At 43.1% G+C, this 27,207-nt stretch overlaps 1 protein-coding gene, 1 long non-coding RNA gene and 1 pseudogene across 3 annotated transcripts in view; 2 read left to right on the top strand and 1 right to left on the bottom strand.

Moving 5' to 3' along the window:
* LOC111522889 (ubiquitin-conjugating enzyme E2 Q2) overlaps nucleotides 1-5,846 on the bottom strand; it is a 28,251-nt gene extending 22,405 nt beyond the window's left edge. The window contains exons 1-3 of one of the 2 annotated variants that reach the window (XM_023187171.2): nucleotides 5,647-5,846; nucleotides 4,428-4,592; nucleotides 3,314-3,822 (exon numbers count right to left, since the gene is read on the bottom strand). In XM_023187171.2, coding sequence (XP_023042939.1) covers nucleotides 3,655-3,822; nucleotides 4,428-4,592; nucleotides 5,647-5,700 — 387 coding nt within the window. In that variant the 5' untranslated portion in view covers nucleotides 5,701-5,846 and the 3' untranslated portion in view covers nucleotides 3,314-3,654. Of the gene's footprint in view, nucleotides 1-3,313; nucleotides 3,823-4,427; nucleotides 4,593-5,646 lie in introns of those variants that run through there. The other variant, XM_026448308.1, reaches the window with a different exon arrangement.
* A 1,834-nt stretch (nucleotides 5,847-7,680) lies between these two features.
* Nucleotides 7,681-27,207, top strand: part of LOC113219931 — a 22,521-nt gene continuing 2,994 nt past the window's right edge. The window contains exons 1-2 of the long non-coding RNA XR_003306924.1: nucleotides 7,681-7,827; nucleotides 8,507-8,736. This is a non-coding gene — a long non-coding RNA (uncharacterized LOC113219931). The remainder of the gene's footprint in view (nucleotides 7,828-8,506; nucleotides 8,737-27,207) is intronic.
* On the top strand, nucleotides 23,804-24,668 carry LOC111522886 (annotated as a pseudogene).

Raw genomic sequence — 27,207 nt, 5'->3', positions numbered from 1 at the left:
TGTTATTTCAGCTTGGGTTTTTGGAGACATTTTCTCAAAAAAGGAGATTCTGTTATTTCAAGGAAAACAACAGACAAGCCGTAATAAAATTCAACAATAAAATTGCTAATAATAAAACTCAAGCTTTTGAACAAAAAATTAGAATTTTAGAAAACTTATGTCCACCATCACTTTCCAAAAGTATTCTGATGACACTGATGGTGATATTGATGAATGCATTTTGATACCATATAATCAAATGTATCAACATACAGAAGATCTCGGTGAATGATTATTTTTGAAGCGACCAATGTATGATGTTATCATATCATGCAAGGGTAAAAAATCCAAAGTTCAAGAAAAATCAAGTTTTGATGGAGTATTAAAAGAGAAGTCAAGGCAACATGGCAAAACCCTGTCTCTACAAAAAATACAAAAAAATAGCTAGGTGTGGTAGTACACAGCTGTAGTCCCAACTACTGTGGAGGCCAAGGTGGGAGGATCACCTGAGTCCCCAGAGACTGAGGCTCCAGTGATCCATGACCATACCACTGCATTCCAGCCTGGGCAACAGAGCAAGACCCCATCTCGAAAAAAAAAAGAAAGAAAAAGAAATATCCACAATGATCTAAAATGGCTATCTGTATGGCACTGGCCTTTGTTCAAATTTTTTTCAAGCAAATATCACACAATAAATTGAATGTAGACACAAATGACATACCAAACACCAAAGAAATTTGCAAAAGATTAAGATTGTACTACTTTGGGTTTAGAAATTTTCTTTTCATAAAAGCATTTATAACAATATTTGGTGAACCTTTAAAGAATATTTTGAATATTTCTGATTTAATTTCTAGTGATAAATACCAATAGATATCACCTACATACACAAAAGCTCCTTGGGCCCTCAATATATTTTTCAGAGTGTAGAGGAATCCTGACCCCAAAACTTTGAGAACTGCTGCCTTCCCCTCCACTTTCTTCCTTCCCTTGAATTTCTTCCTTGGAAAAAACATTCCTTCGCCATTCTATGTTAACTTACTTAGTTCCATTGAGGCCAGTTTTGCTACCTCTCTCCCATCTTTCCACATCCCTCTCTTGACACAAAACCTGACCAAAGGACTCTACCAGCCCACCCCATTTCCAGTGATTAGCTGTCAGGTGGGCTAAGCCAAGCAAATCTGGGTTTTCCCTGAGACTAGACCTCTCTTTCTGGAAGATATGGAATCACAGGGACAATGTTGGCCACCTTGGGGTAGTCAGAATTCATCTTGCCTAAATGGAAAGAGGTTAGGCAAGTTTCTAGAAAGCCGAACTGCTTTCTGGAAAGTCAAAGATAATTATACTTTCTGCCACAACTATGAGAATGCCCATTTCATGGCACACTTTCTAATATTTTTACCAATCTGGTAAGTAAAACCTGGTACCTAGAAGAAAAAAAGGCCAGGTGTGGTGGCTCATGCCTGTTATCCCAGCACTTTGGGAGGCCAAGGTGAGTGGATCACCCAAGGTCAGGAGTTCCAGACCAGCCCGGTCAACACAGTGAAACCCCATCTCTACTAAAAATACAAAAATTATCTGGGCATGGTGGCAGGCACCTGTAATCCCTGCTACTCGGGAGGCTGAGGCAGAAGAATCACTTGAATCTGGGAGGCAGAGGTTGTAGTGAGCCAAGATCATGCCATTGCACTCCAGTCTGGGTGACAAGAGCGAGACTTTGTCTCAAAAAACAAATTTTCCATACAATATAATTTGCTCCATGTCTAGAAACCAATTCAGCAATGAGAACTGAAAGTCCCACTTGGAAGGTTTCAAGGATTTAGCTCTACCTATGGATGTCCAAACATTAGTTAAGGTAGAAAAAAAAATACACACACACACACACACACACTCACCCCTATGTATTCAGTACCAGGAAACACAAATGACTTGATGGTATAGTCATCCAACACAAAGCACACAATAACTGAAGGCACCGTAGAGGAGTAACTTCTGACACGGATCTACAGTATTGTTGAGTGAGAAAGCAGATTACAAAAAATCTGATTTTGTAAGGGAGAGGGAACACATACAAGCACAGGAGAAAAGAGATGAGCAGAGGACTGGAAAGATACAAAATTCAGATGGTGGCACATTCTGAGTGGTAGAACTATCGGTATGATTTTCTAGTTTTGCCTAAAAATTTTCTAAACTTCTTAAAATAAGAAGTTTTTGTTATCCATATTATAAAATATCCATCACCCCAGGAAACTTAACCTTGAGCACAAACATGTTCAATGTTTGTTCAGTTTAAGAGACAATCTACTTTGAAAGACATCTAAAATGATGACCAATATTTAAACCTATGCATTAATATTTTTCAATAATATGCTTTACATTTTGTAATTTTGATAAGGTTAAGCTTTATATCCATCTTGAAAAGATAAGTGTTCTATTTGTCTTTAAAATATGACCCACAATATGCCTGTTTTTAAACAGTGAATGATGCTCAAAAATCGCAATATAAATTCAGGCAGTGTTCCTTACATGGAATGTTTAAGGGTTTCTAACACTGTTCTTTTTCACCGGTTATGAAAACACAGAACAATTATCTACACATCTAATTATTCAGGTCCTTTGTTTCTCCTCCATTCTATTAGTTTTATAGTAATTTTAAGGCCTGTGAGGATGAAGTTGTCTGTGACAGCCACCACCAAGGTTACTATAAGCAGACAAATTTCAAACAAGGTTATCACCACTACCATCCCCACCATACAACTGTCTCAATTAAGGGCAACACAATTCAAGGTTAGCCAAGACAACCTCTTTACCTGTCACTGCTTAAGAAAAGAATTTTTTGGTCTTATTTAGAAATAACTTTCTGTATCTATTTTTCTCCACAAATCCACTGAGACCAAGGTGTGGCTCTAACTCAAGCACCAGTAGGCAAAACTGCCTGCCAGTATGTTCAGTTTTTGTATCTTTCCAAATGTATGGCACAGCTATCTTTTGATATCATAATGTTTTGAAAACTGAAGCACAAACTTCTTGAAAGTTCAGTCGGGCCTGGTAGCTCACGCCTGTAATCCCAGCACTTTAGGAGGCCAAGGCAGGCAGATCACAAAGTCAGGAGTTCAAGACCAGCCTGGCCAACATGGTGAAACCCGTCTCTACCAAAACTACAAAAATTACCTGGGTGCAATGGCAGGTGCCTGTAATCCCAGCTACTCGGGAGGCTGAGGCAGGAGAATTGCTTCAACCTGGGCAGCAGAGGTTCCAGTGAGCTGAGATCGCGCCACCGCACTGCAGCCTGGGTGATAGAGTGAGACTCCATCTCAAAATTAAAAAAAAAAAAGAATTTCAGATGTACAGCAGTTGTAATTCTTCTGAAGGCTGGTTATGGGACACATTACTTTCATACTTTGTCGTTCAATAAATGTGGGGTGGAGAATAAAGTAAATTGTCAGAATTACCATATAAAACAAAATTCTAAGTCCTCTGACAATAAAAGAAACTTAAAACACACACACACACACACACACACACACACACACACACACACACACACGGTTTTCCCTAATCATTTTACAACTAAACAACCAATAAGCTAACCCAGAGCCCACAAAAGCAGAGTAAAAATTCTATCACTTGATAAAATAAAAATGCATATATATCCCTGTCATCTAAAAAAAATGCTTAAGTATTCAAAGACAGACAGCAATTACAGCTACTGAGAATATCATTGTAAGCAAACTGAGGCAGAGAAAACAAAGGTGCTGATGAGGATTTGAACCACCTAAGCTGCAGAAACTCACTGGAGGGTTTCCTAGGTTCCAAGTTGGCATTATCTTTCAGAACGATCTTCTAGAACAGATCACATAACACTGTTACAAAGGATCTGGAGAAAGGGATGCTGGTTTTATCACTGTGGCTCTCCAGTCATGCTTTACATTTTCACTTCTTACACTCTCTTTCATATGAAGTCAATTTACAGACTTCCATCAAGCCCTTAGAGACTTTTTGTACTATCCACGACAAGGTCTGGATGTTATCTCTGCACTTTTGACAAATTCTTAGCAGTTAACTTACAAGGCAGTTAAGATTTTTGTTCAAGCACAATATAGTGACAATAGGATCATACACTTAATAAAACAAATATTTACCAAGCATTTATTCAGTGGAAGATGAAAAGCACAAAGTACAATTATAAAATATTCTCCCCTGCCACCATTTAAAAAAAGTAAAAAGGCTTACAGAATACAGCATAACATGACCAAAGCAAAAATAGTAAGGACAAAAGAGGGGAGGAAGGTGACATATCAGCATGAACTAAATATGACCCAGAAGAGCCTTGGTGGTCAGACATGTAAAGACAAATTGGGTAGGGTTAGCGGGTGGCTGTCAGGGGCCCATTCTACAGGGGAAAAACAGCTGATACAGAAGCCTGAAAGGAAAAGCGGGCAGAGCACCTGCACAGGACTCTTAACCTGCCGCATCCACGGTACAATGCACCTTTCCAGAACACAGCGGCGGCCCCGGGGAGAGGGATCGCTCAAACAGCACCAGAGGCTGCATTCCAACTTTTCCTCCGTCAACGACTCCGTTTTCATTGTTAGTTTCTCCTTAAACACAAACTGAAAACGATTGGCTGAACACGAGAGAACAAGGAAAACCTGACTGAAGAATGAGGCCTTTAAACTTAAGGGCCTTTGGGGTCCAGGCGCGGTGGCTCAGGCCTGTAATCCCAGAACTTTGGAGGGCAGAGGTGGGTCATTTCAGGTCAGGAGTCGAGACCAGCCTGGCCAACATGGTGAAACCCCGGGTCTCTACTAAACAACACAAAAGTTAGCCAGGTGTGGTGGCGGGCGCCTGTAATCCCAGGAGGCTGAGGCAGCAGAATCGCTTGAAGCCATGGCCTGTCAAGGGACAGAGGCTGCAGTAAGCCGAGATCACCCCACTGCACTCCAGCCTGGGCGACAGAGTGAGACTCCATCTCAGCAAGCGCCTGCCACCATGCCTGGTTAATTTTTGTATTTTTAGTAGAGACAAGGTTTTACCATGTTGGCCTGGCTGGTCTAGAACTCCTGACCTCAGGTGATCCACCCGCCTCAACCTCCCAAAGTGCTGGGATTACAGGAATGAGCACTGCGCCCGGCCAAAAAACCGAAAATCTAAAAGGCCTTTCCCCTTCCCCGCCTGGGCTCAAACAACAGCCGGAGCCAACCTGTCATGCCCCGTCGCGGTTCCGGAGCAGGTCGGCTGACTGAGGGCGACCATGGGCCCCGAAAGGGCTGCGGGAGACTCGGGCTCCCACCTCGGGAAGCGGCCACCGGGGCGAGAGGTGCCAGCAGTCCCCAAGCCAGCCCCGCGCAAGGAGCCAGAGAGACGCACTCTCCGCCTCCTCCTACCCAAGCCTCCCGCAGTCCCCGCGATCTGGGCCAGGCCAGTCGCAGGAGAAAGGGGCGCGCTGGCCCAGCCCGGGGAACCGGGGCCTCTCCGGGGCAGGCTCCCCTTTGTCCCGGGACTCCAGGAGCCTCCTCTCCGCCCTCGCCCTGACCCGCAAGGCCGCGGCTGGGCGCCTCATCATGATGTTGCAGTGGAGCGTGAGCTGCGGCGTCTCTTGGTTCTTGTGGAAGACAGAGGCTAGCAACTTCAGCTTGGCCTTGAACCCTGACACGGACATCTTACCCTCATTTCCGGCGGGAGGAGCGCAGAAGGTGAGCGATCCGGAGCCCCTCTCATGGCCACGACCACCCGGCGGGACAGCCCGGCGGAGCTCTGGCGGCTCCGCCTCTCCCCGCTGCCTCGACTCTAGTCGGAGCACGGCTGGAAAACAGTAAGGGGCTCCGAGGCCTCTGCAGGGAGCTGTGTGGCGGCCTGGGCGGCTGCTCCCCTTGTAAAGGACTCCACCCACAGGAGGCGCGGCTCCTGTCAAGTCGCAGCTTAAAAGGGCAACAGCACCACCGCCCCCTTTACCGCCTGGGAAAGGGCTGTCCCCACCTTACCCCCTTCCCTCTCACTCCTTACCCCCGCGCTCCCAGTGCCTACCCATTTCGGCAGGTGCATGAGCCCGGAGCATGAGCGTGTTTCTGGCTGCCCCCTCCTAGCCTTGACTCAGCACTGCTGGACCCATCTGGTCCATTCTGGCACTGGCGGACTGGAGGCTCCGGGCAGCACAACCACCAACTCCTCTGTGTGTGTGTGTGTGTGTGTGTGTGTGTGTGTGTGTGTGTGTGTGTTGGGGGGGCGGGGTGGGGGGCACCCGTGTGCGTGTGTGTGTGTGTGTGTGTGTGTGTGTGTGTGTGTGTGTCTCCCAAGGGAACAGCACTGCTGAGTTCAGGCTGAGTATTAGCTCACGGACTGTAAGCAAAACACAGTCACAAGAAGGCTATATGCTATTTTGTCTTTTGCAGTGACATCATGTTGCTCATGTTTTATGTTTTTCAGAGTTCATTAGTGTTATGCCCAGACCGTTTGTTCCCCAAAGAAGACCACCAGAGTTCAGAGTCAAAGCCAAGCGGCAAGGATCTTTTACTGCAAGTTCCAACTTGGTCCCTCCGCTTCACAGCTTACAAGAGGGCCCCGAACAATGCGTGGGCTCCCTTTTTATAGCCCGATGTAAACAGGACTTGTAAGGTTACAGAGGAACAAGGGAATTCTTTAGATTACAGCATTACAATTGGTTAACATATTAAGTTATACATTTAGCAGTTATCTATTGGTTCCCGTGCTTTCAGTAAAACTACAAACGGCTGTGTCGTTATCAGGGATTTTTCCAGGTGGTGTTTTTCTAAAGTTGAGATATATAGTGGGACGTGTTTGTTCTGGGCTCAGGAAGTTGAGAGATATATGGTGTTTGTACTGGGCTCAGGAAATTGAGAGATATATGGTGTGGGCCCAGAAATTGAGAGATATATGGTGTTTGTACTGGGCCCAGAAATTGAGAGATATATGGTGTTTGTGTTGAGCCCAGGGCTGAGGAATGTGCCTGATTTATTTCATTAGTTTCTGTTTGTTCTCAGTTAATATCCAGCTCAATAGATTGTGTAAGTAGAATACTCCCAAACTGAAAGTCACCTACATAAAATATAGTGAAAAATATGTCACTCACTTAAACTATAGTTGAAAATATGTATTCATTAGTTTTGTGTAGCCAACACTGGATACTGGGTAAGGGCACAGGATCCCAGGGTTAGACTGCCTGGGTTCAAGTTCCGATTTAGCCACTTGCTGGCTGTGAAATACTTGACAGCTTTAGCCTCAGTTTCTTTTTTTTTTTATTTTAACTTAATCCCAAATGTGATAGTAAGTCTCAGTTTCTTGATCTGAAAGACAGAAATTATTCAATGAGAGTCTATGTGAAAAGCTACTATCTGGCTCAAGAAAGTCCTCAGCTTTAGCTGTTAAAGTTTTAAAAGCCACTTTAAAGTTTTTAAAGCCACTGCCTGGCTCAGGAAAGCCCTCAGCTTTAGCCTGTATTAGCTATGATTATTATTGTGCTGGCTACACATATATTAATGAGGCAGGAAAATGCTCAAGGATAACAACCAAGTATCCAGATTATTTCATCAGATTGAGACAGATACATATGTGTGTATGCTCATGTTTTAGCTCAGAGCCATTTGTCTAAAAGGCTTTTGAACTCAGAGGCCCAGGCAGTATCAACTTTACTTTGCAGTGGAGCCATCACTTTTGTTAATCAATGAAATTGACATAATGCTCTTTTTTTTTTTTTTCTTTTTAGCACCAACCATGTGCCTAGAACTAACTGTGTCAAGAAGAGCATACTTCAATTGGCTGGAGTGAGCAATTCAACTTGTGGAGGAATGAGAAATGATAGTGTTGAGACAAGAAACATAAAACCCCAGGGTAAGGTAGGAATCACTGAAAGTCAGGCAAAGGAACTGGCATCCAGTAATGAGTCAGGCTTTGCCCGCCTCTGGCCCTACAGATGGCTCTTTGGAGAGGAAAAAATTAAGCCAGGCCTGAGGCCAGATCCTAAGGGAATGCTGGCAGCTCTAGGCTGTCTATGGAAGAGAAGCAGAGGGTGTCATCTGGTTGAAAGATGGAGCTGGGGGGCATGGCTTGAGCCTGTGTTTACAGATGGAGTCCCTCGATTCCTGCGACTGGGGAAGGAGATCATGCCTGGATCAGGGGACCTCAAATCAGAACTTTTCCCACGCACACCCCTCCTTGTCAGGGCATCTTTCACTGCAAATAACAGATAAACTAGTTGAAAGCTCAGTAGATTCTCACGGTGGTGCCCAGAAGACCAGGCCTAGCTGCCCTTTAACATGTGACTGAGGGTGATGCCACTGGCCCATTAGCACACACTGGAAACTCTTTACATCCACGGACACACCCTGCCCCACAGAGACAGCTATGCAGGGTTCTTTAGGTTTGGGGTGCTGTGCTGGCAGTTGCCTTATAAATATGTAGGATTAAAATGGGATGCTCTGGAGCTTAGCTAACCTTTACCCCCCACTCTAAAATGAAGGGGCTGCTAGTTTTGTCTGTTTTATGAAAGATGGATCTGTCATTTTTTTAGAACCTTTGGAGAAAGATTTCTTGGGAGGAAGCTACCCTGAATGCTCTAGAGATTTTTCTCATTTACTGGCACACCAGCTTTAGAGTCCAGGTCTTCATCCTGGCTCAGCCACCCTCCAGCTGTGTGGCCTTTGAGAAGCTGCTTGACTACACTAAGTCTCGTTGTCACTATGAGCGGAGGGTGCTACATTGCTACTGTGTGGAGCACCTTCCCCCAGGCACTCTTATAGGGTGATGGTGAAGATTAAATGAAATAATGAGGCTGAAGGGGGAGGATCGCTTGAGGCCAGGAGTTTGAGACTAGCCTGGGCAACAAAGCCAGATCTCATTTCTAGGAAAAAAAATTTTTTTTTGAGATAGAGTCTCACTCTGTTGCCCAGGATGGAGTACAGTGGCATGATCTCAGCTCACTGCAAGCTCTGCCTTTCGGGTTCATGCCATTCTCCTGCCTCAGCCTCTGGAGTAACTGGGACTACAGGCGCCTGCCACCACACCTGGCTAATTTTTTACACTTTTAGTAGAGATGAGGTTTCACCATGTTAGCCAGGATGGTCTCGATATCCTGACCTCATGATCCACCCGCCTCGGCCTCCCAAAGTGCTGGGATTACAAGCGTGAGCCACCGCGCCCAGCCCAAAAATGTATTTTAAAAAATTAACTGGACTTAATTGTTTATGCCTATAGTCCCAGCTACTAGGGAGGCTGAGGTGAGACCACTTGAGCCCAAGAGTTTGAGGCTGCAGTGAGCCATGATCGTGCCACTGCACTCCAGCCCAGGCAACAGAGAGAGACCCTATCTCAAATAAATGAATAAGTAAGTAAATAAATATATAAATGAAATAATGCATTTAATTAGTACACTAGTACATGATCAGGCACATGATAAATGCTTGATAAATGGTAGCCCCAATAAGCTTTGTAATGTTTTGGGAGAGAGTGTCCTTTGGACTCAGCCCAGTCACAGAAGCATTTGAAAAGACTGATTTGTATGATGGCTGTTTCCTACAGGTACAAACCTGTACCTCCAGGGACCCAGGGCATTGCCTCAGTGGGGCACTTTGTTCTATTTACTCTTGTTTTGGGCAGCACCTGTTGCCCTAGGGCTAAGCAGGACTGCTACCACAGACTCGATTGCCAAGAGTATCTCCCTCCCCAAGCTAGCCATGGGAAAGCCACTTGCATCATAAGACTACAGGAAATCAAAGGGAATAAAAGCCACAATTTAGTCACTCACTCTCCAGTTGATGGGAAATAGGTTTTTGCTATTTTGAACAGAGCTGTTAGGAACATTCATTGTCCACATCCCCTGTTTTATATAGGCAAGAATTTCTCTTGGATGTAGAGTAGAATTGCTGGGCTGGGAGGAGTGTGAATATTCAACTTTATGAGATGGAGCCAAACTGTTTTCCAAAGAGGTTATACCAGTGTATACTCCCAGCAGCAGTTCTTAAGAGATCTCAGGATCTCTATCTTCTGGTGATGTCACAAGCATTCAAAAACAATGAATGCCAGCTATAAACAACAATAAGGATGAATCTTAGCAATATAATATTAAGTGAAAAAAGCAAGTTCCAGAAGGATGCATACAGCATACTTTATATAACTTGGAAAAGAAAATGTGGGCATGGTGGCTCATGCCTGTAATCCCAGCACTTTGGGAGGCCAAGGCAGGAGGATTGCTTGAGGCCAGGAATTCAAGACCAGACTAGGCAACACAACAAAACTGTGTCTCTACAAAAACTAGAAAAATTAACTGGGTGTGGTGGTGCAGGCATTTAGTCCCAGCTACTCATGAGGCTGAGGTGTGAGGATCTCTTGAGTCTAGGTGCTCAAGGTTACAGTGAGCCATGACTGCACCATTGCACTCCAACCTGGGCAACAGAATGAGACCCTGTCTCCAAAGAAAAAAAAAAGTAAATAAGTAAAATTTAAACACATAATGTGTATATATACTTTAGGATTATATAAAGATAAAATAAAAAACTGTACCTCTACAGGAAGATTGTATAAAGATAAAATAAAAAACTGTATGTATCTCTAGGGGAAGAGAGACATCTGTACACACATTTCATAGCAGCATTATTCACAATAGCCAAAAGACACATGGTAAAACATGGGTGAACCTTGAAGACATTATGCTAAGTGAAATAAACCAGCACAACAAGACAAATACTGTATGATTCTGCTTGTAGGAGGTATTTAGAGTAGTCAAACTCAGAAATAGAAAGTAAAATGGTGCCTGCCAGCATCTTGGAAGGAGGGGAAAACAGGGAGTTATAAATGGGTATAAAGTTTGAGTTTTGCAAGATAAAAAGAGTTCTTGGAGGCCGGGCGTGGTGGCTCAAGCCTGTAATCCCAGCACTTTGGGAGGCCGAGACAGGCGGATCACGAGGTCAGGAGATGGGGACCACCCTGGCTAACACGGTGAAACCCTGTCTCTACTAAAAAATACAAAAACTAGCCGGGCGAGATGGCGGGCGCCTGTAGTCCCAGCTACTTGGGAGGCTGAGGCAGGAGAATGGCATAAACCCGGGAGGCGGAACTTGCAGTGAGCTGAGATCCGGCCACTGCACTCCAGCCTGGGTGACAGAGCGAGACTCCGTCTCAAAAAAAAAGAAAAGAGTTCTTGGAGACGAATCACGGAAGTGTGAATATACTCAGTACTGAACTGCACACTTAACAGTGGTAGTAATGGGAAATTGCATGCCATGTGTATTTTACCACAATTTTGAAAAGAAAAAGGAACTTAAGGGAACTAAGAATATGAGATTCAGGAAAGTGATTCCCTGTGGTAGGGGGAAGTAATAGGGATTCAGGAACATGGGACAGTGGTGTGTCACCAGCTGTAAGTTGTCAAGGTCCTAACTAATTTTGCACAGTGAGTTTCCTTTAAAAATAGTGCTTATTGTATTTTTAAAATAAACAGACATATTAAAATGCTCCTGCATTTTACCAACGGGAGAGTGTGTCATGAACTAGGGATAAGATCGATCGAATTATCTACACCTGAAGGGAAAGATATTCAACCTCAAAATTACCTGTAGGAAATCATAAACTGTTTCAAAATTTACAGTAAGGATGTAAACATCTCTCCTGACATTTTCCTTTTGTCATTTTCATGAAGTCCTGACTTAAAGAACCCTTCTTTAAATTACTGCAGATAGAAGGTATACATAGAAAACTGAACCAGGAAGATCCCCATCTGGCAATTTTAGTCACATTTAGTCATATTGCTCCACCCAAGAGAAACAAAGAGAAGCTTGTCCCCCCAGAAAGCTATGATTTTTTTAAAAAAATTTAACAAAATACTAATTTATTAAATAATACAAAGACAATTTGGTTGCAAGTTGGCAGCTCAAAATTTCTAATTTTTAATATGATTGATCCATAATAAATGTGATAATTGACTTATTCTGACTCAGATTTGTTATCAGATGTTCATTTAACAAGGTTTCGTTCAGGTCTGTTTATGTTATGGGGTCACAAAATATGTTTTAGAGCTGAAAGTAACTATAAAGATTATCTTGTCCAGAGGTAGCAAATTCTTGGCACAATTGCCTCTAGTCCCCAAACCCATGCTTATGGCAGACATTGCTAATCAATAGCAGCATGTTTCCCTCACAAGCCTGGTCTACCTCAGAATCCTTTCTACATAGATTTCCAAGCAGCCACTTGGTCCCAGTCCATGATTTGAATCCTATTTGGCATCCCTTAATCTAGTCCAACTGTCTGCTTGTACAGATGGAAAAACAGAGTAAGGAGGTGAATTATGCAAAGTCACACAAGAGACAAAACTCATTCACGTCTTCTGAGCTCCAGTCCAGTGCCTTTCTCATTACCTTTGAGGCATCCCTTCCTTTGTGTCTCTGATATAAACCAGGCACTCTTGTCATCACAGGAATCCCAGGCTCTGCTGTTTCAATGAGCTGAATGGAACTCACAATATGCAGCTCCACTCATGGATGTTTTTCTTTCTGGGATTGCAGGCCTCTCTCTTCCTCTCTGTCCTTTCAGCTGCTACTCACACTGGTGGTGACAGCTTCCACAGAGGAGAACGCATCCTCCTTATCTTCTGTGAACCTCCTCTTGCATCTCCCCAAAGTGCTTTGCAAGCAAATTACAGCACTGCCAGCTTTGGGGTGGCCATAACTGATTTTGTGCTGGCCACCGAGCTCCCCTCCATGCTTGCATTGTTGACATGGAGCAGATTCTGCTTCATTGCCTGAAATGATTCCCCCTCCAAAACCACCACTCCACCTGCATACACAAATGACTGAAGCATTCTTTCTCCGAGAAAACCTACAAACTCCAAATTGTTAGATAAATGGAGACCAAATTGCAAAAGCAGGTAATTGGCTGTGATCCATGTGAAATAGCTGTGGAAACAAAACTGAAGACCATCTAGTGCCTTCTGAAATTGGCCTTAATTAAGATGCTTTTACGAAGCTGGGAAAAGGCAGGCAGTAGCTCAGGATCTTTAGTGCCACAAAATAATGGAAAGGCCTTTAACCTCTGAAAGGGACACCAGGAGCAGGCAGGGCATCATCCTCTTCCTTGAACCATGAGAGGACATTTTACAACCTCTGCCAAGATGCCTCGATTCAAATTAAAATTCAAGTGGTTTTGCCAGTCCCTCCTCCAAGTGAGAAGTACATACCTCCTCTTAAAGCCATAGGAAAGGCATTGGAGAGAACTGGCTGTCTTCTCATTTTGGACATGAGAAAGTGGGGCACAGATCAGACAGGAACTGGCCATAAGTCCCACCTGGGGACTCAAAGCTTAAAGTCAGAGCTCTGTATCATAACCAGTGGCCCTTGCTTGGGTGCCTGGGAAAGGGACATACCAAATAGAGCAAAGAAACCTGCAACTGATGGCAGCCTCCCGGGGGAACACACTTCTGCTGGTGGCAAAAGGACATCAAGGGGCCTCACGGTCAGAGGTGAGAGAGGACAGACCAGCACTGAAACTGATGAGTCAACTGTGTTAGCATGGTGCTGTTGCATTGCAGATATTCTCTCTTTTAATTATCTCAACAAATCTGGGTGATTAAACCCATTTCATGGATGAGAACACGGAGGCTCAGAGACAGTACGTAACTTGTCTAAGGTGGTCTCATTAGAAGTTAGCTGTGCAGGCTGGGTACAGTGGCTCATGCCTATAATCTCAAAACTTTGGGAGGCCAAGGCAGGAGGATCACCTGTGGTCAGGAATGTGAGACCAGCCTGGCCAACATGGTGAAACCCTGTCTCTACTAAAAATACAAATATTAGCCAGGCGTGGTGGTGGATACCTGTAATCTTAGCTACTTGAGAGGCTGAGACAGGAGAATAGCTTGAACCCAGGAGGCAGACATTGCAGTGATCTGAGATCATGCCACTGCACTCCAGCCTGGATGACAGAGCAAGACTACACCTCAAAAAAAAAAAAAAAAAAAAAGATTCAAAAGCATTAGAAACCAAATAAATGTAATGAAAACAGTGAGATTTTCTGCTTAAAGACCAGCAAAGAGGACAAATGGAAGGGGGAAACTGGAGCTCTGCTGCTGTTGTTGGGAGTATAAACTGAACCAATTTTTCTGCAGGATAATTTGAAAATTTCTATTAAAAACCCTAAAACTGTTTTATGTTATTTTCCTCCAGAAATTCTACTTCTTTGAATTCATTCCAAAAATGCTTGCTCTAATCCATTAAAAAATATATGTAAGAAAATTTACTTCTGGGGTGGCAATGATTAAGTTAATATACATCAAGCTATTAAAAATGATGCCAAAGATAGATTTACTGCCATAGAAATATGCTCAAAACATAGTGACAAAAAGACTATATAACAATTCTAGGCCGGGCGCGGTGGCTCAAACCTGTAATCCCAGCACTTTGGGAGGCCGAGACGGGCGGATCACGAGGTCAGGAGATTGAGACCATCCTGGCTAACACGGTGAAACCCCGTCTCTACTAAAAATACAAAAAACTAGCCGGGCGAGGTGGCGGCGCCTGTAGTCCCAACTCCTCGGGAGGCTGAGGCAGGAGAATGGCGTGAACCCGGGAGGTGGAGCTTGCAATGAGCTGAGATCCGGCCACTGCACTCCAGCCTGGGTGACAGAGCGAGACTCCGTCTCAAAAAAAAAAAAAAATTCTACTTTTTAAAATGTTTATATGCATAAAAAAGTATAAAAAGCAACAAACCAGAATGTTTTGAGTGGCAAAATTAAAGACTTCTCTTCATATTTTGTCTTCCACATTATTACAAAAAGAATGTGATTTTCTTTATAATCAGGGAGATGTATTATTTTCATTTATTTATATTTAAATTTATTTTCTTTTCCTTATTTTTTCTCATGTATGTATCACATGTAGTCTAGAGAGCTTGAATCCCTGCCTCTTGAGGTAAATCAGCCCATTTCTGTCTCTATAAATTTGCCTTTTTTGGACATTTCAAATCAATGGAATTATACAACATGTGGTCTCATGCCTGGCTTTTTTATTTAGCTAACGTTTTTGAGGTTGGTCCATGACATATTGTAGCTGGACGAGCCACAGACAAAACTCCTCAGGCACTGGGTTAAAGAAGGGAGGAGCTTTATTCAGCTGGGAGCTTCAGCAGACTTGCATCTCAAAAGCTGAGCTGCCCAAGTGAGCACTGCCTCTCCATTTTAAGGGTTTACAACTCTAAGAGTGTCTGCATGAGAGGGTCATAATTGATTGAGCAAGCAGGGGGTACATGACCGGGGGCTGTATGCACCAGTAATTGGAATGGAACAGAACAGGACAGGGATTTTCACAATGCTTTTCCATACAATGTCTGGAATCTATAGATAATACAAGCAGTTAGGTGAGGGGTTGATTTTTAACTACCAGGCCCAGGGAGCATGCTGGACTATCTGCCTGTGGATTTCATTTCTGCCTTTTAGTTTTCACTTCTTCTTTTTTTGGAGGCAGAAATTGGGCATAAGACAACATGAAAATGGTCTCCTCCCTTATTCCTCCCTTTGAGAACTTCACTTTTTAGTGAGAGTTCTCACTTTTATCCTCACTACCTATGTCTTCTTGTAGGACAAATCGATAGTGATTTATATAGTACACTTTTGCTGAAGCATTTTGGTGAACTAAGGTAGCAATGAAGGTTTTTATCATTTGAAGGAGTACAGGTAGCAAACTAGGGAGTAGTAAGCAGGTTCCTATTACTATTATAATTTCTATTATAAGAGTTTTAAATCCTCCTAGCACCAAAAATCATTTTCTAAACATGGCCCTAGGATTAAATCCATGCCACACTTGCATGGGCACATGTACCAATTTTGTCATATCTTTATGTCTTCAACTACTTGCCCTTGAACATCTATGTGTAGACAGGAATTGGTAAGGTTGAATTTCCCACAGACCCCTCCCTCAGTGCTAGCAAGCAGTTGAGAGCCAATCTATTTTGATAGATAGCATTTCTCTTCTTAGTTTCTTGGCAGACCAGAATAGTCAAGGCTCTGCCGGTTTTATTAGTGATTATTTCTCTTTTTTTCTTTCTCTCTTTTTTTTTTTTTTTTTTTGAGATGGAGTCTCGCTCTGTCACCCAGGCTGGAGTGCAGTGGCACATCTCAGTTCACTACAACCTCCACCTCCTGGATTCATGCCATTCTCCTGCCTCAGCCTCCCAAGTAGCTGGTACCACAGGTGCCCACCACCACACCTGGCTTTTTTTTTTATATTTTTAGTAGAGACAGGGTTTCATGGTGTCAGCCAGAATGGTCTCAATCTCCTGATCTCGTGATCCACCTGTCTCAGCCTCCCAAAGTGCTGGGATTACAGGTGTGAGTCACTGCACCCAGCCTCTAAGACAGCTTGTAACTGTACGATTTGGTTGAGCATGTAAATGGGGGTCTGGTGTCCCCTCGAGCTGTCTTGTGCCCAAGTAGCAGGCCCATAGTATTGTATGATTGTTTTAAGGGACCATTTATCATCTTTCTGATTACCTATAGCTTTGTTTGTTTGTTTGTGTTTGTTTGCAGGAAGCATAGATAGGGAAGCCCAGGAGTTCACCTGTTTTTATGGGCAGTGGGAAGAAGGATGGTTTAATAGTGCAAATCACACAACTACCTGCCCACTGGTAGGGTAATTTGCCATAAGCTCTTTGCCTGCACATCCAGTATAATACAGTGGGGGCTGTCCAGTCCTGGTGGGACTCTGGGTAGGTCCACACGGTTTGCAACTTTGGGAATTTACTAAATGGATTCTTTTTAGTATGGCCTAGACCCCACGAGATGACTGTTTTTAATTTTATTTTAAAAACTGTGACCATAGGGGGCTCAGATGGGTTATAACACACATCAGGCTGGTCACTTCCTGGGCTACATACCTTGTACGGGGTGGCATTATGCAAACAAGTCCCTTTTAGAGTTCCAGCACATTTATAATAACTGTAGAAGAAAAAGAAAATTTTAACTTTTTGCCCTACCTTAGTGACCTGATGTATATACTGGGAACAGTCCTTAGTTTGAGGAAGGTCAGTTGAAGTCCCTACTGTAAAAGTCCAAAATTTAAGGAAAATAAGTCCCATGGTGAGTTTCCTCATGCTTCGGCCATGCATGGACCAGTCAGCTTCTGGGTGTGACTGGAGCAGGGCTTATCATCTTCTTCAGTCACTTTGCAGAGATTGTCCAGGCTTGGTCTCACCTCCTAGGTCTCAAGTGCTGTGGGTTTCACGCAGCTGTGGTGGATCCAGGCTGGGATTCCTTTTACTTTTACAGCTGTGGGAGTGGTCAAGATGATGGTCTGGGGTCCTTTTCATTGTGGCCACAAGGGGGCTATGTTCTAATCCTTGATCTACAGATCTACACCTGATCACCTTTGCTGTCCTCTGTAACAAGTCAGCCACAAACATCAGCCCATTGTCTGAACCAATTCATAAGGGCTGTCCAAATCTAGGGATGAGATCTCCACATTTGGGCATCTGGGTGAAGTCTACTTGGAGATCTTCAAAGGGGGCTGTTATATAAGCCTGTATGCCAGGCGGGACAGTTGGACTTTGCCTAGCATTGTGCTGCTGGGAGATGACACACTGTTATGCCACTGTTTTGGCAAGGGCTGACAGACACAAGATGTAGAAGTACCAGCTTAATTTTTCAAGTGACTCTTGGCCTAGGTGGGTGGTCTCATGCACAGCCAGTATGACTGCAGCTCCTAGCAGTTGTGACACAGCTATTCTTCCATCCAATAACCAGATCCATCCTTCTTCTAATACCTGCCCTCCCTCTGGTTGATGAAATGCTGGGGTGAAAGGGATAGCCAATTGGACTAAAGCACAAGTGCCATTCCAGTTATTTGGCAGAGTGTCCAGTAAAGGTCCACCACAATACCACCACACATCCACTCAGGGATGAACAAGGGCTGACTTATTGCTAAGCTCTTGAAAATTCTTAAGCTCACTGCATCGCTTCAGGTCTCCAAGGAATGCTAAATTTCCTCCCTGTCTTGACAGACATGAAGTGAACTTAGTGTTGGGAGACAGAAGCTGGATGGCCCTTAGGGGCTGACCCACAGGGTGTCGAACTTTGGGATATAGCAGAGAGGGAGATTAGCACAACTTATTACTCCAGGCTGTAGAATCCTGGAAAAGAGCTACCATGCAGTCCATGCCTAGTCGACTGAAGGACCACCTTAGTGGAAAGGGGACAATCTGGGCCTCTGGGCTGCCATGCACACAAGCATAACAATTGCTTTCGTTTAACATGTGGACGGAATATTTGATCCATTCCAACTAGGCATTTGCATCTTGGTATCCTGTCTTAATTGTCAAGGTTTGTTTTAAGTCTTTAACAACTATGATCCTCTAGTAAAATGAATGTATGGTTTTAGGAAATTACAAAAACCAGTTGGGGCAGTCCATCCTTGCTCTTTAGTGGTCCACAGAACATTGGACCAACTACAGAATAAAAGCACTACTTTGGGGGTGGGCAAGACTCCTGGTTGACACTGGGGTCTTTATCGAAATGTCCTCAGATTAAATGGTCCTAATTTACTAATGCCTAGTCTGAGGAGAGTCAGGAGGGACAGAAGTACTTTTCTGAAGTAGAGAGCTGTCTTTGACTTGCCCAGTCCCACAGGTTATAACAAGGCAAGCATTAAATGCAGTAGTTTGAGGTGAAATTGACTTGGTTATGTTAATAACTAGATGGTCAGCAATAGAACAAGGAAAGAAGAAAGAGTAATAGAATAAATGAAAGAGTTAAAATTTTCTTAGCTTTAGTTTGGTAGGGTTTTCCCTGGAGCTATGGCCCATGACTCTAGAGGGGGTGGCGCTTTCTTGACTTGGGTGTGATGAATCCACCCCTTTTCTGTGCGAACAGCAGTCTCGGTCGTTAAGAGCACAAGGTAGGGTTCTTCCCAGGCTGGCTTGAGTTGTCCTTCTTTCCACCCTTTGATGAGAACATGATCTTCAGGCTGGTGCTGGTTTACCAGAAATTTTAGGTGTGGTACATGTGCTAAAAGACTTTTAGTTTTGAGGGAAAGGAAAGTGGAAGATAACCAAGTATATAATTTTTAAGAAATCGACCTTTTGTTTTAAATGTGGGGGCATCAGCAGTGGACTTTATAGTCCTTGGTGCCTTCTTACTGAGAAATTTCCTTTAGTATTTATTTTTGTTAGTTTTTAGAGCAGAGAAAGCCAAACACCATTTTATATTTGGCAATGCTTCTGTATGATTTTTATACCAGATAAGCTAAATTTCACCTTTATATTAGTGTGTTATTAATGTTAAACTTAATTTTAGTTAAACTTTGTAGACATATTTATTCAATTTTTAATGTCTGACCATAAGGTAAGATTTTTATAGACTCTTTTTAACCTTTTATAATTTTTGTTAAAGAGCAGGTTAGTGTCTTAAGAAAACCTGTTGTGTTTTTACTTTAAGGTCCAGTTCACAGAAAAACTGGATGATACCCCTTTAACTTTAGCTAATATGTTTACACATAGAATTTTCTTTACCACTAACATTTTGAAACATACCTAGACCTTCAAAACAAAAAAATTTTTAACCTTTTAATTTAGGTAAAATCCACATTCTTATGCCTCCTTATAATCCTTTTACCAGAAGTATATTTTACTTTCCTTAAACATCTTGCACATAAACTGGTTTTTCAATAGTTTTACATTCAGGAGGCCTAATTACTTTTAAATTATACAACATTTCTTGCATAAATTCCTTTTTCATGACTTTTGCAGACAATTCTTTGACATGTCTCAACTTTCTGACTTATTACAAACATTTCTTTCTTTAAAAAACCAGTTAATTTATTTCAGGACAAGAATTTACCATATAACATTCTTTTTACATAAATTCTGTGCCCTTTTTTTTTCCTTTTTTTTTCGAAGATGATACCCACTCTTTTCCAAAGTGAACTTCCTTTATGTCTGTGGACTAGACTGTCTAAGGCCACAAGATTAGAAGTTACTATAATACATGTTACATTGTTAACTTTTAGCAAACTTTACCTTTGTTGAAAATCTTGTAAGTTTGGGATTTCAGTTTTCCTTTACCATTAATAAGACTTTGTTTAGTCCAAACTTAGAATTTGTATAGATGGCTTTTTTTTTTTTTCCTGCAATTACCCCGGATCTATCTTCCTGTCCTGAAGGGAGTTTCTCCTAGGTGTGGTTGGACCTTTGTATGGTAATTAAGATTTAGCTCACCTGTTAGGAAACCTGTGGGGTTAAGGGAATTTTCAGTGGTTAATGTTAAATCGTGTTTTTTTTGTTTTTTTAACAGAATAGCCCTATACTTTCACAGAATTTTTTAACAGAATAGCCCTATACTTTAAGATTTTTAAGTTAGTAAGCTACATTTTTGCCTTTTTTTTTTTTAACTTAGGTTTCTTCTGAACTGGTGAGGTGTGTTCACAATGAGGTTTCCTCTAAAACTTATTTTTCTACTTTCTTCTGTTAGCAAAGCAGTTGCTGCTACACATTGAATGCATTTGGGCCATCTGTGGGATACTGGGTTAAGGATTTTTTGACAGGAAGGCTATGGGTTATCAGCGGCCTCAGTGCTTTCAGGGTATGCCCTTATTTACACTGACAATAAAGTGGTATTGGAGTGTTATAGGGTTACGGAGAATACCTTTAATTATCAATTTTAAGTTTTAAATTTACCTTGACTTTTAAAGGAATAGGGTACACTTTTTTTTAACTACTTGTATATCTCTCTCTTTCTCTCTTTCTTTCTCTCTTTGACTTTCTGTCTCTGTCTCTGACTTTCCTTTTGCCTCTGTCTCTTCCTCTCTCTATGCCTCTCTCTCTTTCTCCCCCTCTCTCTCCTTGACTCCCTCTTTGTCTCTCTGTCTCTTACTCTCTCTCTTTGCCTCTTTTCTTCTTTGTCTCTTTCCTCTCTCTCTCTCTCTCTCTCTCTCTGCTGGTCTTTCCTTGCCTCTTCCAGCCACTTATGCTGCTGATCTCTCAACCACTGTTGGGGGGCATCTAAAAGCAGCTGTAACCAAGTGTCTATGTATGGGAACTGGTCTGGCTTCCTGGCTTACAGGTTACCTTGTGCTATACCTTTGAAACAAGGGACCTGTCCAGGCTTCCTTCTGATGGCCAACCCATGTCTAATGCTGGCCAGTCTATTTCACACAAAGTTCTAAATTTACTGGTGTCATAGTAACACCATAATCTCCCTTAAATCCTTTCTTGAAATTTTTCAATATAGTTCCTAGTGGGGTGGGCTTACTTTGTGCCTGACCCATGCTTCCTTGAGACAAAACACCACACTCACACCACACACACACCACAAAACAAAGAATGGGCAAAAAGGGAACACACACACTTTTACAGTTTACACTAAACCAGACTTAAAACCAAAATCAGAGTATCAACAAATCCAAGCCAGGTCAAAACCAAAGTATCAAGCAATCCAAGTCAAGTCAAAACCAAAAACCAAAGTGCCAGTACAGGCATGCTGTGGGTGATCAGGCCACGCTTCCACTCAAAAGGAGTGGGCAAGTTCCAAAGACAGTTTTACCATGTTTCAGATGTCTGGACTCCAAGTGCCAGTTCCTTCCCAGTGTTCAGCCACTATGTTGATCCTCCACAGGGGCCTGTCACATGCTTCTTTGGCGAGGTGTCCTTCTGGGTCAATTGCCTACCTGGCAGCACTCTTTGGATCTGCCTCATTCAGGCTGGTTGGAATCCCCCGCAGAGGCGCTCCACAGGGCAGGCCTAAGTCACCTAAGGGGCTGCCTCGACAGTCCACCAATCACCTTGCTTCCCAGTCAGGGAACCAAGAAATGTAGCAGGACTAGCAGCAGACAAAACTCCTCAGACACTGGGTTAAAGAAGGAAGGAGCTAGGCCGGGTGCGGTGGCTCAAGCCTGTAATCCCAGCACTTTGGGAGGCCGAGACGGGCGGATCACAAGGTCAGGAGATCGAGACCAGCCTGGCTAACATGGTGAAACCCCGTTTCTACTAAAAAAGTACAAAAAACTAGCTGGGCAAGGTGGCGGGCGCCTGTAGTCCCAGCTACTCGGGAGGCTGAGGCAGGAGAATGGTGTAAACCTGGGAAGCGGAGCTTACAGTGAGCTGAGATCCGGCCACTGCACTCCAGCCTGGGTGACAGAGCGAGATTCCGTCTTAAAAAAAAAAAAAAGAAGGAAGGAGCTTTATTCAGCTGGGAGCTTCGGCAGACTTGCATCTGAAAAGTCGAGCTCCCTGAGTGAGCAATTCCTGTCCCTTTTAAGGGCTTACAACTCTAAGGGGGTCTGTGTGAAAGGGTCGTGATAGATTGAGCAAGCAATCCCCCCAGACTGGACCAGGGAATCTCTGTTTTCTAGAGTATCCTATCTCCATTTACAAAGCTGAACAGTATTAAAGACCCTGCTGCCTTTGTTATGCAGATTCAGAGGGGAGGCCCAACAGCAAGGGTGGAGAGGAAATAGAGAGGGGAGCTTGTGGAACAGGAAGCCTCCCAGGGTCCGCACATGGCTCCCAGTTGTTGAGGATGTTGTGGATGGGGACGTGCTGATGGTGTCCTGAGGCAGCCTAGTACCTCCATTGGGCCCAGAAGGTCTTGACTTTGGACCCTTAACCATGTTCCAGAAGTGTTTAAAAGCTGTTTTGTTGTTGTTGTTGTTATTTTCCTAAATAATTGTTATTTGGTAGCTATTAATCTTTCTTTGGGAGAGAGACAGGGCTTTAAAACTGAAGAACATAATGTTCATGAAAATATAAAAAATGGAAAAATGTTACTTTGTAAACAATTTGCTATACAAACCAAATGGCAGCTGTTGAGAAACTCAATAAAACGTTAAAAGCATTTGCTGCTTTTAGAAGAAATGAAGAAAAAAATGCATTTGCTGGCAGTGGTACCATTTGCCTAAGGTTGGGTTGCTGTGTCATCATACTGTGGTGGGGGGTATATGTGGTGTATTTGTGTGAAACTTTTCATCTCAGGCTGGATCATAATCTTAGCTGCAGTTTTCCTTCCAAATAGGGTTACAAAGTAGTAAAACATGGGCTTGGAAGTGACAAACCTAAGTGAATCATTCAGCTTTTAAAAAAATCCAATAAAACTACCTTTTAATAATCCTGAGGTTGGTTTTTGAAACAATAGATACAATTATTTACTCTAAGCATCTGGTTATGATTTTGAATCAGTAATACATACTGTCTCCACCTTTTTTTTTTTAAGTGGAAACAGAGGTTTCATCCAGAAAACCCCAAACCCCAAAACAGTGAATTATTATTATTTTTGTTTTTTTAGACAGGGTGTCACTCTGTCACCCAGGCTGGAGTGGAGTGGTGGATCTCAGCTCACTGCTCAACCTCCCACCTCAGCCTCACGAGTAGCTTGGACCACAGGCACCACTGCGCCTGGCTAATTTATTGTATTTTTTGTACAGATGGGGTTTTGCCATGTCACCCAGGTTAGTCTCAAACTTCTAGGCTCAAGCAGTTCACCCACTTCGGCCTTCCAAAGTGCTGTGACTCAGGCATGAGCCACTGTGTCTAGCCTGCAGTAACTTTTTAAAACATAAGTTCAAGCATCTCTTCTTTACTCCTTTAACTGGAGGTGTGTCTTCTCTCATTGTCCTCATCTTTGGTGTTTCCCCAGAGTTCACTGCTGACTGGATGTACAACATATATTTCAAAGTCAAGGCTGGGTGCAGTGGCTCATGCCTATAATCCCAGTGCTTTGGGAGTCAGGTCAGGCAGATCGCTCGAGATCAGCCTGGGCAACGTGGCAAAACCTGCTTGTATTAAAAATACAAGAAAATGGGTGTTTCTGGGAGCACTGCATGGAGTTGGTGTTGCCACTTTTGGCATGGCAGCCTTTTCTGACCCGGCTCGGCCAATCCTGTTGCTGAACCTGCAGGAAGATGCCAAGTTTCTAAAAGAGGTGGCACAGGTTCACAAGCACATAACCTGGGAAAACAAACAAGAACAACTTACTCCTGGAGTAGTGTATGTGCGCCACCTACCTAACCTACTGAACAAAACCCAGATCCTATTCTATTTCTCCCAGTGTGGCACTGTTACAAGGTTCAGACTATCCAGAAAGAAAAGGACTGGAAATAGCAAAGGCTATGCAAGTGTGGAGTGTGAGTCTGAGGATATTGCCAAGATAGCTGCTGAAGTGATGAACAACTACCTGTTTGGTGAAAGACTCTCGGAGTGTCATTTCATGCCACCTGAAAAAGTCAGAAAGAACTCTTTAAAGACTGGGATATTCCATTTAAGCAGCCATCATATATATCAGTGAAGCATATAATCAGAATTGGCACTTACACAAAAACTGCAGATGGAGGGGCGATTTAAAAGAAAGAAAGATTAGTCAGGAAGAAATTAGCTTGAAAAGGAATTGATTATGATTTTCCTTCTTTGATTTTACAGAAAATGGAAAGTATTTCAAAAACAAATCTTCAGATGTCTACAAAAGGCCAGGTTTTATGTAAGAAGAAGAAAAAGAAAAAGTTTTAGGCACTCCTTACTCTCCTGAGAAGACTGCAGATACCCAGGGCCCCACACCAGTTTGTACGTCAACATTTTTGGAGAGAGGAAAATCTGAAGTGGCTGAAATGAATAATGATGATGAAGATAATGAAATAGTTTTCAAAAAGCCCATATCCTGTGTAAAAGAAAAAATACAAGAGACTCAAACACCTACACATTCACAGAAAAAAAGATGAAGCAAAAGCATTCAGTGATTTTCAATGTATTATATGTAAGATTTCTTCTGAAAAATATAATATTTTTATGAGACAAATACAAAAAATTAGCTGGGTGTGGTGGCTCATGACTGTAGTCCCAGCTACTTGGGAGGCTGAAGTGGGAGGCCAAGAAGTTGAAGCTACAGTGAGCCGTGATTACGCCACTGCACTCCAGCTAAGTAAAATTACATTTATCTTAGCCTATTCTGGCTGGCTTAAGAGGGATTTGTATTAAGAATACAATAGGCAATCTCACAGACATCTAAATACAGAACTCAACATATGATCACACCATGGAAGGACTGGGCTGGGAGGTTATTTTTCTCTCCTGCAGGCCTTTCTCTGGACTTCTGCTCCATGCTTGTGCTTTGCTCTGCCGATGGACGTTTGGCACGTGCTCCAGGCTCCTCCAGCCTCTCAGACTTTGGCTTGCCCTGGCAGTAGCCCTGGTCCCAGTGTTACTGGACCTTTCCACACAGATGCTCCTCTGCAAAACATCTATCGAACACCCTCTGGGTCATTTCCAATGAGAGGAGAGAGAATCTGATCTGCCTAGCAGTGGGGGTGGGAGTTCCCTAGTTGTCCGTGGATGTGTAGTCCTGCCCTTTCCAGAGACTCAAGGAGGGGCCAGATATCCAAAAAGAGGATGGTGGTGGGGACATCAGTAATAGAGTCTACTTCAACAAGAGAGTATAAAGTAGAGGCGGTGACTCATGCCTGTAATCCCAGCACTTTAGGAGGCTAAGGAAGGCTGATTACTTGAACTCAGGAGTTTGAGACCAGGCTGAGCAACATGGCAAAACCCCATCTCTACTAAAAATACAAAAAAATTAGCTGGGTGTGGTGGCACATGCCTGTAGTCCTAGCTACTCAGGAGGCTGAGGGGGAGGCTTGCTTAAGCCCAGGAAGTCAAGGCTGCAGTGAGCCGAGATCATGATGCCACTGCACTCCCGCCTGGGTGACAGAGTGAGACCCTGTCTCAAAAAACAAACAAACAAAAAAAGAAGTATAAAGTGGAAGCATCTGTATGCATGATTGAAGTTGTGCTTTCCATATATTTTTTCCACCTTGCCTTTTTCTCTCTGCAACACTGTATCTGAAGCTTTTCCCTATGTTATCGAGTGCTCATAAGCATTATTTGAATGGTGGTATCAGAATCCATTATCTGGACTCATTGTCATTTATCCATCTGTGGTTGCTGGAGATACTGCCCTTTCTGCCACACTCAGTCACCCTTCTGACCTTGCTCTGTGTCCAGTTATCTACTCATACACATACTGGTCATTTAGGACTTAAAGTTAAGAATAAATAGTTATCACAGTTTCTAACACTTCACAGAGAATGTAGCTTCCTAAAAATAGAATGGCTTGGTGGTTATAATTTTAAAGTAAAATAGACAAATTGATATTGAATTTTTTTTTTCTTTTTTTGAGATGGAGTCTCGCGTTGTCGCTGAGGCTGGAGTGCAGTGGCGTGATCTCAGCTCACTGCAAGCTCCGCCTCCGGGTTCACGCCATTCTCCTGCCTCAGCCTCCCAAGTAGCTGGGACTACAAGTGCCCGCCACCACGCCCAGCTAACTTTTTGTATTTTTAGTAGAGTTGGGGTTTCACTGTGTTAGCCAGGATGGTCTCGATCTCCTGACCTTGTGATCTGCCCACCTCAGCCTCCCAAAGTGCTGGGATTACAGGCATAAGCCACCACGCCCGGCTGATACTGAAATTAACATTTTGCTTTCTTCTTTTATCTATTTGTCACTTCTCTGTCATTTTGATGGATAAAGTTTCATTTGGAAGGATTTTTTATTTCAAAATAGAAATAGCATATGACATGAGAATGGGAACTCTGAAAGGTTCAACTTTCTAGCCATTAGTTTCCTAAGATTGTCACGAAAACTACATATAGTCAATCATGATTGCCTGTATTAAAAGTGAGTTAACATTATGCACAACTTAAGCACAGTACTTTCCATCACATGTAGAAAAATAGGTGGTGTGTTTGGAGAAGTATTGGGCTAGGAGTCGGGAAGCTTGACTGTTAGTCCCAACCCTGCTTCTTCAGCTGAGCGCCCGTGGGCAATAATACAGCAGCTATTTCTTAAATATCTAATGAGTTTCAGGCTTTGTAGTTGGGCTTGGAATAAAGACATAGATATTGCATTCATGATTCTCCAAGTGTCCCCTCCTCACCCAGCTCACAGTGAGCTTTCTTATGCATTGTGTAAATCTGTCTCCTAACAGGCCCCTACTCTGTCTCCAACCTGTTTCCCAGGGCAGTTATGAGGATCAAATGAGAGAGAATATGTATGAAAGCAAATTCTAAATGATTTTAAAATGCAATAAAAATATTACCTATGCCGGGCGCGGTGGCTCAAGCCTGTAATCCCAGCACTTTGGGAGGCCGAGACGGGCGGATCACGAGGTCAGGAGATTAGACCATCCTGGCTAACATGGTGAAACCCCGTCTCTACTAAAAAAATACAAAAAAAAAAAAAAAAAAAAACTAGCCAGGCGAGGTGGC

Source organism: Piliocolobus tephrosceles, chromosome 6 (genome assembly GCF_002776525.5).
Source record: "Piliocolobus tephrosceles isolate RC106 chromosome 6, ASM277652v3, whole genome shotgun sequence".
Classification (NCBI taxonomy): Eukaryota; Metazoa; Chordata; class Mammalia; order Primates; family Cercopithecidae; genus Piliocolobus; species Piliocolobus tephrosceles.
The sequence above is the reverse complement of the archived record's forward strand: the minus strand, read 5'-3'. Positions and strand labels throughout refer to the sequence as shown.